The sequence below is a fragment of the Pseudorca crassidens genome, chromosome 7 (assembly GCF_039906515.1).
Source record: "Pseudorca crassidens isolate mPseCra1 chromosome 7, mPseCra1.hap1, whole genome shotgun sequence".
Lineage (NCBI taxonomy): Eukaryota > Metazoa > Chordata > Mammalia > Artiodactyla > Delphinidae > Pseudorca > Pseudorca crassidens.
Genome location: NC_090302.1, coordinates 6,081,756 through 6,095,976, shown reverse-complemented (window position 1 = coordinate 6,095,976; position 14,221 = coordinate 6,081,756). Strand labels below are relative to the sequence as shown.

Below are 14,221 nucleotides of genomic sequence, written 5' to 3'. Positions count from 1 at the left end.
GCCAACACCCCGTTTCTGGGACAGACCCGGGGCCAGGGGGAGCGCAGGGTCTCAGCACCTCTTCTGCGGGCCTGCTCCTCAGACTGCTTTGTGGTTTTCAGTTCCCCCTTCCATCTCCAAAGATGACCCCTCCGGGGAGGTCGTCGTGAAGGAAGTGAAGTCCAAGGTCAATAGTACCTTGACCCTGGAGTGCGAGTGCTGGGCCACGCCCCCACCCACCATCAGCTGGTACAAAGACGGACGGGTGAGCCCGGGACACCCTGGCGGCCTCAGGCTCTCAGTCTGGTCCCCCTCGTCTGCTTGGAAGCTTCCAGAAAAGGCAGTCAAGGCATCAGGCCCCAGAGCTGGCCTGGGCCCCACCCCACCCTTTGTATTTTAATAAGAAATTCAACTCTTTATAGGAAACAAGTCTCATGAACATTAAACCCTCGCTGAATTCTCTTCTAATTTTTAAGTTGTATGGATTTGGTGTTACAAAATTGTCGGGATGTTCTTATCACTTTATGTTGTATTCCAAAAATTGTGTGAAAATAGAAGTACACTCGGCTGGGGGCTTTCTGCCCCTCATTTCTGATGTCTGTTTACCCTCTTTACACCCTCAGCCCGTGACCCCCAACCAGCGTGTCCACATCCTTGGTGAAGGACAGCTACTCCAGATCCAGCCCACGCAGGTCTCGGATTCTGGGCGATACGTGTGCATGGCCACCAATGTGGTTGGCGAGGATGACCAGGACTTCAACGTGCTCATCCAGGGTGTGTAGGGCCACAGGGAGGGGTGGGGCGTGGGCCAGTAGGACTGCGAGGCCGCATGGCTGGGGGTGGGGAGTGTCAGTGCTTCTGGGGTGGCCTGGTGGGAGGGCTCTGTTCTTATCGCTGTCTGTATGTGTGGCCCCCAAGCCCCCGGCCTGGGCTCTTTCATGAACTGACCTTGTGACAAGGACATTGTTGCCCCCCAGGCCTTGGTTTTACCTTTGTAAAATGTGGGTGATCAAATCAGGTGACCTTGAGGGCTCCCCCAGTTCAAAAAGCCAGTGATGAGGGGCCTCTGTGCTCCAAGGCATACACTCTGGCTAACGCTTAGAATCTGGCATTCTCCTCTGAGAAATACCAGCGTGTCACAAGACTGAGTCCACTAGACACGAGCTCCAGAGAGAGGAAACTTATCCTAGTGCCCAGCATAGTAGTTGCTCAGTAAACACTGGTTGAAGCAGTGAGTGAATTTTAAAACTGCCTTGGGGCTTCCCTGGTGGCACAGTGGTTGAGAGTCCGCCTGCCGATGCAGGGGACACTGGTTCGTGCCCCGGTCCAGGAAGATCCCACTTGCCGCGGAGCGGCTGGGCCCGTGAGCCATGGCCGCTGAGCCTGCGCGTCCGGAGCCTGTGCTCTGCAATGGGAGAGGCCACAACAGTGAGAGGCCCGTACCGCAAAACAAACAAACAAACAAAACAAACAAACAAACAAACAAAAACTGCCTTGACTGAAGGATTTGGCTCAAACAGTGGAATTTCTGTGCCTGGGGAGGGGCTGGGACAGGAATCTCTTTGAGCGGTTCATCCCCGTCCCTCAGCTATGGGTCCTAATGGCTTTGTCCCCCACTCCCCAGTACCCCCCATGTTCCAGAAGGTGGGAGATGCCGGTGCAGCCTTTGAGACCCTGTCCCGAGAGGAAGAGGCCCAGGGTGGGGTGACGGAATACCGGGAGATCGTGGAGAACAACCCCGCCTACCTGTACTGTGACACCAACGCGGTCCCACCCCCGGAGCTCACCTGGTACAGGGAAGACCAGCCCCTCTCGGCCACAGATGGGGTGTCTGTTCTGCAAGGTAGGCCAGGGCTGCAGAAAGAAGCAGGGCATTTGCAGGCAGGCACCAGGGCATTTGCAGGCAGGCACCAGGGTCACACCCACATCAGAGCTGGTCTCCTCTGCCTTTCTGTAAGTCCTTGAGCTCTCCTGTGTGCTGCTTGCTGTGTGACCCCGGGCAGGGCACGTGACCACTCTGGACCTTAGCTGCCTTTTGTAAACCGGGGCTAGAAGTTCTTTACCAGTTTGAAGGCTAGAATGGGGTCCCTTTCTGCCTCTGGTTTTTAGAACAGAGGTTCTCATCTCGGCCGTGCCCACCTCTGGGCTTCAACATCTGTAATGTCCTGGCCCCTTTCTCTGGAGGTGTGGCTGGTTCCTTTATTAAGACCTTGTGACCCCAAATGCTGAAGAATCTCTCCCTGGGCTCTGATGACCACCCAGAGTCCAAGCTCATGGCTTATGTGACCTTTTAAATTTCTTCTTACAACTCTAAATATTTCTTTAAGGTTATTTAATTTTTGTAAACAACTGCTTTATTTCAGAATAGTTTTTTGTGGATGACTTTGAATTAAAAGGCTCCGGGGATGGGACTTAGAAATGCCTCGCTTCCCTAGGGTGGCCCACGACTGGGAGGTATTCGAGACACAGAGCCCGGATGGGGTCCTGCCGGGTCCTGCCGGGTCCTGCCAGGCTTGGGCCAGTTGTGGCGCTGTCCAGCAGAGGGGGATGATGTGGGCTGCAGGATGAACAGGGTCATTCCAGGGTTTGTACTTTGGTACTTGCAGAAGAAGGTTGCCCCTTGGAGATCTGGGAGAGGCAATGCTTACGGAAAGCTCGATTGACCTTTAACCTGGCACTGCCCTCTGACCTAGGGATGCAGTGAGCTCAGTCACATGCTGATTGGCCTCTGACCCTGGCCACTGACCCCTAATCCTGGGTACACAGTGGTCACAGTCACAGCTGACTTTGATTCTGGCCCTGATCACAGATTAACCTCATGTATCGAGTGACCCCTCCCCCAGCCGTGGCCGCTGCCTCCCCAAATCCCGGGTACTGTCTCCTGGCTCTGCACATAGTGAGCCCCTGGTTCTAACCCTGCTCACAGCCCACCACATCCTGGGTCAGAGATCCCCCAACCCAGAGTCCTGAGCACAGCGACCCTAGCCCAGCTTCCACTAGAGACCAGCTCCAATCCCACAGATGCCAGGCTCTGGCCCTGGCTGGCTCTTGTGCACAGAGGGTCCCAGGTGCTGCACCCCAATTGCCCCCACGCCCAACCACTGCCGCCTCCTGAGAGCCTCTGCCGACACGTGCCAAGCTCTCTGCCCTTCCCTCTGCCTTCGGTGAGGAGCTGGGCTCAGCACTGCTGGGCACTCTTTTTGGGAGCCTCAGTTTTTCCATCTGTAAGATGGGAGTAGTAACAGCACACGGAGTCAGAGGCCAGGGAAATGCTCAGCCCAGGGCCTGGCACAGAGTAAGCTGCCACTGCGCTCTATTTGATCCCCTTGACCCGTGACCTGAGCAGAGCAGGCGATTCTCTGCGTTTCACAGATGAGGTGGGGGAGCGGGAGTGGCCGGGGGGGGAAGTGATGTGTCCCAGGTCCCCTCCAGGGGGAAGAGCGGGTTTCCTCGCCCTGGCTCAGGCCTCTGTCCCCGCAGGAGGCCGGGTCCTGCAGATACCCCTGGTGCGTGCGGAAGATGCCGGGAGGTACTCTTGCAAGGCCTCCAATGAGGTGGGCGCGGACTGGCTGCACTACCAGCTGCTGGTGTTGAGTGAGTGGCCTGACCTGGGGGCGGGCGGGCGCGGCGTGGTCTCATGGCTACAGGTCCCATGAGGGGCCCCCTCCCAAAGGGGGTCCAAGTAGAGAGCATGTTCAGTCCTACTGTACTCGGAGGTTGGTACGGTAGGGGTTACGAGCTTGGGCTCTGAAACCAGACAGGACTGGATTCAAATGTGAGCTGCTTCCTAGCTGTGTGACCTTGAGCAAATCACAGCCCTCTCTGTGCCCCAGATTCCTTAGCTGCGGCAGGGCCTGGGAGCGCTTGGTGGGCAGGGTTCAAGGAGCCGCAGCCAGTGCCCGGCACCCAGTGGTGTTCTTGCCTCGACGCCCGCCCCCCCAGGGACCTTTCCCAGGGAGGCTGCCCGCTCTTCACCCTCTTCTCCCCCCGACCCAGCCCCACCTGTGATCCCGGGTGCCACAGAGGAGCTGGTGGAGGAGGTGACTGTCAACGCCAGCAGCACCGTCAGCCTACAGTGCCCGGCCCTGGGCAACCCTGTGCCCACCATCTCGTGGCTCCAGAACGGGCTGCCTTTCTCCCCAAGCCCGTGGCTGCAGGTCCTGGAGGACGGGCAAGTGTTGCAGGTCAGGGCGACCCCCGGCTTGGGCTGAAGGCAGCGGCTGCTGTGACGCAGTGCTGCTTGTCTGAGGACCGATGAGCTGACCACTCTCTGGGCCAAATGAGGCTCTTTACCTGAAACCACGTTGGAGCCCCTGGGATTTAATTCAGCCCACCAGATAATCGTATGTGAGCAGCCTTGCTGGGCTACGCATGGCACCTGAAAAGGACGCACAGGCGTGCCACACTTGGAGCCCAGCACGGCACAGGGCAGCCTTCCTCGGGAATGCCATTGGACGCTTACAGAGCTGTGTCCAGCACCTAGGACCTCGGGCAGCTCCTCGGCCACCCAGTGTCCAGACACAGCCCCACGGCACCCCTGGAGTCCAACACAGCACACAGCACCCTCCTCGGGGCTGGGGGAGGGGACTGTTGTCACCATCTAGTTTACTACAGGGAATCATCCGTCTGCTTCGCATGCCCCCAGGTGTCACAGAAAGCCCTAGATGGCTGTGGGGTGAGCCCCTAAACATTGCTCCGTGTAGGCAAAGGTGGTCTTCCTGGTCCCTGCCGTGCCTGGAATGGGTGGGAGGAACCCTCACACTAGTTCCCGGTGGGACCCAGAGCCATCCGGCCGGTGGCATGTGCCCACAGGTATCCACGGCAGAGGTGGCTGACGCTGCCAGCTACATGTGTGTGGCCGAGAACCCGGCGGGCTCCGCGGAGAAGCTCTTCACCCTCAGGGTGCAAGGTGAGCTGGGCTGAGCAGGAAAGCCCCTGGGTTCCCCAGCTGAGGAGGGGCTGGTGCTCTGGGTCTGCCCCACGCGCTCCGAGGACTCACCGTGCGGGCAGACACGGCGCCTCGGTCCTTCCAGTGTCCTGGGCTCTGGGCCAGTGCCAGCCGTACCCCAGGAGCGCATGTGGGGGACCCTGATCGCTAGATAATTTTAAGCAGCTTCGGGGGCTGCCAGAAGAATGGATCTTCTGAGGCCTTACAGCACCATGATTGCACATTTGCTGTGTACCTGGCGTGGGGCTGAGTACTTTCCCCGGACTCATAGCTGAGAGGTTAGCCCAATTTTAGGGCTGTGGAAACAGACTCAGAGATGTCACCCAGTGGGGGTCTCCCCGCCCTGGAGTCGGTCGGCCCTCTCCACCTCTGCATTCTTGTGACACATATACACCTCAGTGGCCATGAGCTCTGCCTCCAGATGTGGGGCAGCTGTGGCCTCGGGGCGGAGGGATGATGGTATTACTCAAGGTCTAGGACTCAAACCTGAACTGATATTCTGGCTCTGCCACTGAGCAGCTGAGTGACCTTGGAAAAGTGACTCTCCCTCTCTGATCTCTAAGCCCCCGTGTTCGCATCTGTAAGATGGTTATGACAGATAGGAGCTGCTGCACAGTGAGGTTTGAAGCTCCAGGAGCTAGTGAAGGCCCTGTGTCTCACTCTGTGGCCGTCCGCTCCCTGCCGGTATGCGTCGTCATGTGTCTTTCTTTATCCTGGTGGCCGCGGGGACAGTCCCACCACGAATCGCGGGTCTGAACTCGGAGCAGGTCACCGCCATCCTCAACAGCAGCGTCTCCTTCCCATGCGAGGTCCGCGCTCACCCGAGCCCTGAAGTCACGTGGTACAAGGACAGCCGGGCCCTCTCCATGGGAGAAGAAGTCTTCCTCCTGCCTGGTGAGTAAACTGAGGCTGGGGACCCAGCTCTGAGGCTCTGTGGGAAAGCAGAGCTGCCTCCCCAAACCTGGGACGGGACTGGATGTCGGGGAGGGCTTCAGGGCTGTGGGCGTGGGGGCTGGGGGCTGGGGCCTGTTCGCTGGTACCAGGGGCATCTCCCCCGCCCCTGGCAGGCACCCACACGCTGCAGCTGTCTCGGGCACAGCCGTCGGACTCCGGAATGTACATGTGTGAGGCCCTCAATGCCGCCGGTCGGGACCAAAAGCTGGTGCAGCTTAGCGTGCTGGGTATGTCCTGTCTGTCCCCCCACCTGCACTGTCCCCCACTCCTTCAATCAGCCCTCACACCCTCAGACAGCACAGCCAGGAGAGAGGCAGCTGGCCCTGGGGGAGCCTGGGATGCCCTGTGCCCTCTGCTGCAGTGGTATCAGGGGAGCGTGGTGGTTAAGATCCTAGATTTTAGCGTTTGGACATGCTTGGGTTTGAAACTCAGCTGTCCACTTATTTGCTCTGTGACCTTGGGCAAGTCACTTCCCCTCCCTGAGCCTTGGGTCTCTCAGCTGTAAGGTGATGGTTGGTATAAGGGTAAGATGATGGTATGTGAGCCCTTAGCCCAGTGCCTGGTGCCCCGTGAGCTGTGAAGCTGAGAAGGGGACAGCAGGATAACAGCCAGAGCTGGCCCAGGAAGGGCCCTTCCCAAGCCTGATGGATCACGAAGTTCTCCGCATGGTACCTTCTGGGGGGCTTCTGGTCTTCTGAATCCTCTTGGGGAAAAGCTGGCCCAAGATGTCATGAGCCAGCACTCCCTGGAGGGTTCTTTCAAGCCCTGGGGCAGGTTCATTCATCTGTGCCTGTTCACCTACTGTGCGCCCGGCACCGTGCCAGGTCTTGTGGGCTCAGAGCTGGGGTGGGAGCTTCTGCACTGGTTTGCTGGAGGGACATGGGCCTGTGGACCCGCATGGAGGGCCCTAACCTAGCTGGGGCCTGCCCTGCGTAGGAAAGAGCCTAGGAGGGTTGTCATAGCCTCTCCCCCGACTGGGAGGCTGAACCCAGAGAGGGCAAGAGGCTTTTCCCAGGTCACCCAGCGGGCCCTTGGCATGCTGGCCTGGCTTCTCTTCTTCCAGCTCCCTGGGTCTGTGCCATCCCCTGCGGCGGGGTCCACTGCGTGACCTTGTCTCTCCATAGGCTGTTAGCCTGCGGCTGGGGCCAGGGAGGACACGGGGAAGGCCGCGCCCCTCACTCAGCTCATCTCCTTCCCCAGTTCCCCCAACCTTCAGGCAGGCTTCCAGTGGCCCCCAGGGTGTGGTCCTGGTGAAGGCGGGGGACAAGGCCGTCCTGAGCTGCGAGGCAGACTCACTTCCCGAGCCAACCGTGACCTGGCACAAGGACGGGCAGCCCCTGGTCCTGGCACAGAGGACCCAAGCTCTGCTGGGTGGGCAGAGGCTGGAGATCCAGGACACCCAGGTGAGATGTCTGGTGGTGCGGGCAGCCGCGGGAAGCCCTGGGAATGTCACCTCCTGGTCCTGGGGAGCCGAGGGTGGGCATGGGGGGCAGCTGGATGGCAAGATGGGGGGGCTGCTGCCTCCTTGGCCTGCAGGATCCCAATCCAAGATGATGAGCAGCGTCCGGGGTGGGAGACGTGGGAAGAGCACGGGGCCCCAGATCGGGCTCCACACTGACTCACAGAATCACTTGGAGCAGATCCGCCTGCCTGTTGCCCCAGAATCCAGAAGCCTTTGCAGGCCCCTCTGGTTGTGACTCCCCGGGAGCCTGTTCCACCTGCCCACGCCCCTCCCTGGGATGGATTAGACACTCACAAGTGTTCTTTGGATGAACATTTGCTGCTCCTCTCGAACTGCACCTGGGTTCCGTCTCCTGACTCAGCGCCATCCCCACAGTGAGGGAACCTTCTCCTCCAGGCTCCACAGACAGACGTGCAGCCCCAGGGAAGGGTGGGGTCTGCATCCTGTGCACCCACCTTCCATCGGCCCTCCTGCATCTTAAGGCTCTTGGGAAAGGCCAGAGGGTCCCATCTCCCCTTTGGCTTCCCAGGCAGGACCGGCATATTTGGGGAGTCCCTGCTGTGGAAGGTTCTGGGACCTGGATGTTTTGGGGGAGCCGTAGGTATCCCCACGGCAGCCGCACACTGTCTTCATGTGCTCTCTCTGTCCCAGGTGTCGGATAAAGGTTTATACAGCTGTAGAGTCAACAATACAGCCGGGGAGGCCGTGCGGACCTTCATCCTCACGGTCCAGGGTAAGCCGGGCACCAGGCTGCCAGCGTCGCTGCGGTACCCCTAGCAGCACAGGGAGTTGCCAAGGATGGGAAGGGCCACAGCTGGAAAGGGAAGGTGTGGCTGAGTGTTTAGGGCACAAGATCTGGAATTGAAAAGACCAGGATCCGAATAGGACTCTGCCAATGACTTGCTCTGTGGGACTCAGTAGAGTGACTTTACCCCTTTGAGTCTCAGCTTTATATTCAGTGAAAGGAGCTAAACGTGGTACCTGCCTGTGTGGCACCCAGGAAGTGCTCCATCTGTGGTCTGCCATGACTGTGTCTAGAAAGTGCTGGGCCCGGGGCCCGGCGTGGAAGCACTGGGACAGGAGCCCTAAGAGATCAGACCCTCAGAGTGCAGGGGCCATGTCACCCCCGCCTGAGCCCTGAGCTGCCTGCCCCAGCAGCCCAAGAATGGAACATAGATGGCATTTCATTGGGTGTAGCTCAAGCTGGGGATGAGGGAGAGCCTGTTGGAGCTGCCTAGGGAAGCAAGGGATGAAGGCTTGGCCAGATTTCCTCAGGATCAGCTATTGTGTCGGTTAGGGAATAGACTCAGCTGGGTAACAAAAAGACCCCAAAATACAGTGCATCAAGTAAGAGAGACATTTACCTCTGTCATCCAAAAGCCCAGAGGTGAGTGTCTAGGCTGGAGGGTAGATCTGTACCTACCAAGTGGTAATTTAGGGACCAGGATCCTTCCATCCTGTTGATCTCCCATCCCCTGGGGGTTGTCCCTGTCCATGTCGCATCCTGTCCCAGCCCACGAAGCAGAAATGAGCAGACGTAGAGGGCAAGCATTTTTATTTTAAGTGGGTGATGCAGAAGTTGCATCTGTCCCCTGTGCTTGTATCCCATGAGTGAGAACTTTGACAGCTGGCCACAGCAGGCTGCAGGGGAGACTAGGAAATGTAGTTTCTACCTGAGTGACCCCGTGCAAGATGGGATGGACAGCTTGTGGGGACACCAGCTGTCTGCTGCACATGCCAAACCCTGTAGCCTCTCCAAAAGGGGGACAGTGGATGGATTCAACCCTGAGCCATATTGAGTACCAGTGTTGAAAATTATTGACACCAGGTCTGCTGCTCAAAGCCCATAGCTTCTTCTCCTGGTGGCCACCTTAATGAACAGTGGGGAAGGGAGGAATGTCTGGTCCTTGAGGGAGAAGATGTTTCATCCTGAGCACAGCTATCTCTTTTCCACTGGTAGTGGCTACCTGGGATGCACGACTTCATCCTGGCTGAGCAGCAGAGAGTGTTGGGATCAATTAGTGATGTCTGCCCTGGCATAGTCTAAGGTCTGCTGGTGCAATAGCCATGAAATTTACCATCCTTGGGCTAAGCGGTCCCCGCCTGGGCTCTGCTTTGTAAATGTTTTGAAATAGCCAGCTGCTGGTTGTATTTACATTTGCGAATAAAACAACTCATATCATCATCAATGGCAAGGCATAAAATGTCAACTCCTAACCACAGGGAAGGGCTTCTCGGGCATCCCTGATCTGCCTGAGAGGAAGGAAGCAGGAGGCAGGGTCTTAGGATTCTGGGAATCTGGCTTCTCTCCTGCAGTGCCCCCAACGTTTGAGAACCCCAAGACGGAGACCATGAGTCAGGTGGCTGGAAGCCCCCTGGTCCTGAGCTGTGACGTGACTGCAGTCCCTGCACCTAGTGTTACCTGGCTGAAAGACAGAATGCCTGTTGGTGAGTGCATTAGTCCTTATCTTGTTGGCGCCAAGTAGTCCTTTATTTAATGAAATGGCAGTGAAAACAGAAGGGGTAGTTGGTTGTTAACGGTTCTTACTTGGCAAAATCAAAAGCTGGCAGTGCCCTGTTGGTCCCATCCCCCCCGATTTGTCTTTCAACCCTGTTGGCCTTGAAATCCCAACGCTGAGGACCATCTGAGTGGGGGCTCAGTGGCTTCTTGTGTTTGTGTCCATAGTCAGCTCCCACGGGACAGAAATGCAGAGTGTGTGCTGAGGGTCTAGCTGGCCCGACCGTGGGCCTGGCGTTGGCCCCAAATCTGCTCCTTCTCCAGTAACTCAGCCCCATTCGGCCCAACTGTCGGTCACCCCCATCCAGGCCTTCAGCCTTGCCCCGCTCTCTTCCTCTCCCCCGACCCACCCACCCATCGGTCAGTAGACACCTCGTCTTGTCAACATAAATGCCTCTGGTGCCAGCACTGCTCTCCATCCATAGCCTTTCCCGTTCCAGCCACCACTGTCCACACCCCTGGGTGAGGGCAGCAGCCCCTACACTGGTCTCTCGGGTCTACTCCCTGCCTCCAATGCAGGCTCCACCGGGGCAGAAGGGATCACAAAGTGCAGCTCTGAGTGGGTCAGTTGTCTGTTGAAACTGAAAATCCTTTCGTGCCTGGAGTCCTCAGAACCACAGCCCAGGAGGCCCTTCGGGGCTGGGGCCAGCCCCCCTCTCCCTGCCCTGCTGCGTGCTCCAGACAGACCCAGCTGCTCTTGACTCCTTGCATATGCCTATGTCTGTCTGTCTGTCTCTGTCTTTCTCTCTCTCAATAACAGCCTTATTGAGATGTAATTCACATACTCTACAATTTACCCAGTAGAAAGCATCTAAATCAATTCTTTTTTGTATGATCACAGACCATCCCCACAATCAACTTTGGAACATTTTTTTTCCAACTGTATATTTTCTTTTTTAAAAAATTGAAGTATAGTTGATTTACAATGTTGTGTAAATTCTGCTGTGTAGCAAAGTGATTCAGCTTTACATATATTCGTTCTTTTTATAGTCTTTTCCATAATGGTTTATCACAGGATATTGAATATAGTTCCCTGTGCTATACAGCAGAACCTTGTTGTTTATCATTTTGGAACATCTTTATCACCCCAAGGGAAATCCCTTACCCATCGCCTTCACTCCCAGCCGCCCCGGCCTTAGGCAGCCACTAACCTACTTTCTGTCTCTATAGACTTGCCCGTTCTGGACAATTCATATAACACGTGGAATCATACAACACGTGACCTCTTGTGACTGGCTGCTTCCACTTAGCATCGTGTCTTCAAGGTTCATCCGTGTTGTAGTATGTGTCAGTTCTTCATTCCTTTTTTAAGTTAATTTTTTTCTTTCTTTTTTATGGCTGAACGTTCCACTGTGTAGATATATCATGTTCTGTTTATCCGTCCACCAGCTGATGGACATTTGTGTTGTTTCCACCTTTTGGCTATGGTGGACAGGGTGCTGTGAACGTTTGTGTACAAGTGTTTGTGTGGCGTTTGCTGTCCTTCCTCTTTGATATATACCTGGGAGTGGAATTGCTGTGGACCCTGTTCTCTCTCGGCTCCAGCTCTTGGCACACGCTGTTTCCTCCCTGAAATGCTCATCCCAGGCTCCCCGGACCACCTCCACTTTCACCTGACCGATTCAGACTCACCTTCAGGTCTCAGCTGAGACTCACCTCCTCCAGAAGCCTGGCCTGGTCTCTCCATGCTCCGTCAGGGTTTCACAGGGCTGGGCACACAGGATTGTACCTGTGTCGCTGTCTCTGATGTATTTTGAACTCCTTGAGGACAGGGACCATGTTTCACTCATCTTTGATTCCCGAGCTCTCTCGCTGTTGGACACGTAGTAGTTGCTCAGTACATTTTGTGTTGAAAGGCTGGCTGGACAGATGAGGATCCGGGGGAGGGCAGACCAATCTGGACTGGTGCAGTTAGAGAAGGCTTTGGGGCAGAGGTGCTGCTGGAGAACACGAAGGGGAGGGATTCTAGGCTGGGGGAGGGGTGCAGCTTGAGCAGAGGCCCAGGGGAAGCCCCACACTGGACTTACGTTGGAGTCAGTGAGTGGCTGGTTCACCTGGATCAGTGCGGGGAGGGAAAGGTTGGAAGGAGGGTGGGAGATGAGGGCTGGGCCTGAGCGTCAACAGGAACAGGAGCAAGTCCTGGACTCTAAAGGGGGCGGCGGGGGGGCACTTCCCTGACTGTCCAGTGGTTAAGATGCCGAGCTCCCAATGCAGGAGGCATGGGTTCGATCCCTGGTCGGGGAACTAGGATCCTGCCTGCCACATGGCATGGCCAGAAAAATAAATAAAAATTAAAAAATAAAGGGAGTGGGGTCCCTTGGGAAGAAATGTCCCCAGTGAGGGAAGTAGGGAGGGGTTGGTTGTAAGGACCAGAGCAATCAAAGAAGTCCAGGCTGCGGAAGGCCGTGACGTAACTGGCTAGAGGCCCTGCCCACATCTGGGCCCACATCTGGGCCTCAGTTTCCCTATGAGCATAGGAAAGGGCTGGGTGATTCAAGGGTTCCCAGGGTCTTTCCAGCCTTGTGAGTGTGGGGGTCAGGCGCCCTCTGAGGGAGTCACGAGACTTCTCTGTCTGGGCCCAGGGGTGGCAGCTGGGGCGGTGGGTCTGACCAGGTGAGGTCCTGCCACACCCCTCCGTCCCACAGAAAGCAGTGTGGCACGTGGTGTGGTCTCCCGGGGGGGCCGCCTCCAGCTGAGTCACTTGCAGCCAGACCAGGCTGGCACCTACACGTGTGTGGCCGAGAATGCCCTGGCGGAGGCCCGCAAGGACTTCGTGGTGGCCGTGCTGGGTACGTCTGCACCCTGCGCCCCCCGTGTCCCACCCCCATGCCAGCCCCAGCCACCGCCCCGGGCCTCACCACACCCACTCTGCCACAGTGGCCCCCCGGATCCGGAGCTCGGGCGCCACGCAGGAGCACAGCGTCCTGGAGGGGCAGGGGCTGCGGCTAGACTGCGAGGCCGACGGGCAGCCACCACCCGACGTGGCCTGGCTGAAGGACGGTGGCCCGCTGGGCCAGGGCGCCGGCCCCCACCTCCGGTAAGACCCAGCCTGTGACCTCCCCGCCCCAGGAGGCAAGCCCGCAGGCCCTCACGCACCTGCTCCCGGCTCTCCCTCCCCGGGGCAGGTTCTACCTGGAGGGCAGCTCCCTGGTGCTAAAGGGCCTGAGGGCCTCGGACTCGGGGGCCTACACCTGCGTGGCCCACAACGCGGCCGGTGAGGACGCCAGGCTGCACACCGTGAACGTGCTGGGTGAGCAGCTGAGGGGCGAGGAGAGCCGGGCCGCCCCACCATCCCAGGGCGGCAGCAGCCTGGCCGCCGTGGGGCCTCCACTGGGGCACCTGGAGGGCGGTGCCAGGGCCCGGATATGGGATCCCTGGTGAAGCCCCAGCCGTGCCCACTCTGTGAGCCAGGCCAGCCTGACCTGTCCGGGCCTCTGCCCCATCCTCAGACTAGGGGCACAACTGCGACAGCCCAGGGGCGCAGTGGGGGAGTCGGGATAAAGGAGAGACCCACACCCCCAGGCAGTGGGCTTCATCGTCACCTGGGTTGGGCGCAGGCCTGAGACCCACGTGATGATTGCCACACGATGGCTGCATGTGGCAGAAGTCGAGGTATCGGCGCCACCTCCTGGGACTTCCCTGAGAGGAGCCCGCCTCCCCGCCCAGGCCCCCTCACTGCCCCCGTTTTTCCTCTCTGCCCACCCACCAGTGCCTCCCACCATCGAGCAGGGCGCAGAGGGCGCAGGGACCCTGGTGAGCAGGCCTGGGGAGCTGGTGACCATGGCGTGCCCTGTCCGGGGCTCCCCGCGCATCCACGTGAACTGGCTCAAGGATGGCCTGCCCCTCGCGCTCTCCCAGCGCACCCACCTCCACGGCTCGGGCCGCACCCTCAGGTAAGGGAGTGGCTCCCCTGCCCGCCAGCCAGCGGACGGCAGGCCCCAGATACACTCTTCAGGCAGCTTGGGCTTAAAAGCACGTCTGAATGGTTTTTAGACTAAAAATAACATAAACATACAGAGGTTTCTGATGGGGAGAGTGGGAGATGAAAGGGGCCTCTGCCCTCAGGCTTTCACAGCCCAGTGGGGGAGGTACAGATCCGGGTGATGACATCTGGTGGCACCTAACTCAGCCTGGCCCCAGGTAGAAGAAATCTGGGAAGGCTTCCTGGAAGAAAGTGCCTGAGCAACGTCTTCATGCATTCAGCAGCACTTAACGGAGTGCTTGCTGTTCCAGGTGCAGTTCCAGGTACTGGGATGGAGGAGTGAGCAAGATGGAGCCTTTGCTCCTGCAGCTTTGGGGAGGGAGGGGAATGGAAAAGAAAGAGATATAAAAGTGACATGTCACAAGGGATGTGTGCTCA

At 58.0% G+C, this 14,221-nt stretch overlaps 1 protein-coding gene across 2 annotated transcripts in view; it reads left to right on the top strand.

Moving 5' to 3' along the window:
• HMCN2 (hemicentin 2) overlaps positions 1–14,221 on the top strand; it is a 150,928-nt gene that overhangs the window by 100,985 nt on the left and 35,722 nt on the right. The window contains exons 52-66 of one of the 2 annotated variants that reach the window (XM_067742953.1): positions 102–244; positions 603–753; positions 1,604–1,822; positions 3,460–3,573; positions 3,976–4,163; positions 4,792–4,888; positions 5,660–5,821; positions 5,995–6,108; positions 7,082–7,284; positions 7,995–8,076; positions 9,660–9,791; positions 12,507–12,650; positions 12,739–12,898; positions 12,987–13,111; positions 13,571–13,754. In XM_067742953.1, coding sequence (XP_067599054.1) covers positions 102–244; positions 603–753; positions 1,604–1,822; positions 3,460–3,573; positions 3,976–4,163; positions 4,792–4,888; positions 5,660–5,821; positions 5,995–6,108; positions 7,082–7,284; positions 7,995–8,076; positions 9,660–9,791; positions 12,507–12,650; positions 12,739–12,898; positions 12,987–13,111; positions 13,571–13,754 — 2,218 coding nt within the window. The remainder of the gene's footprint in view (positions 1–101; positions 245–602; positions 754–1,603; positions 1,823–3,459; positions 3,574–3,975; positions 4,164–4,791; positions 4,889–5,659; positions 5,822–5,994; positions 6,109–7,081; positions 7,285–7,994; positions 8,077–9,659; positions 9,792–12,506; positions 12,651–12,738; positions 12,899–12,986; positions 13,112–13,570; positions 13,755–14,221) is intronic. The other variant, XM_067742952.1, reaches the window with a different exon arrangement.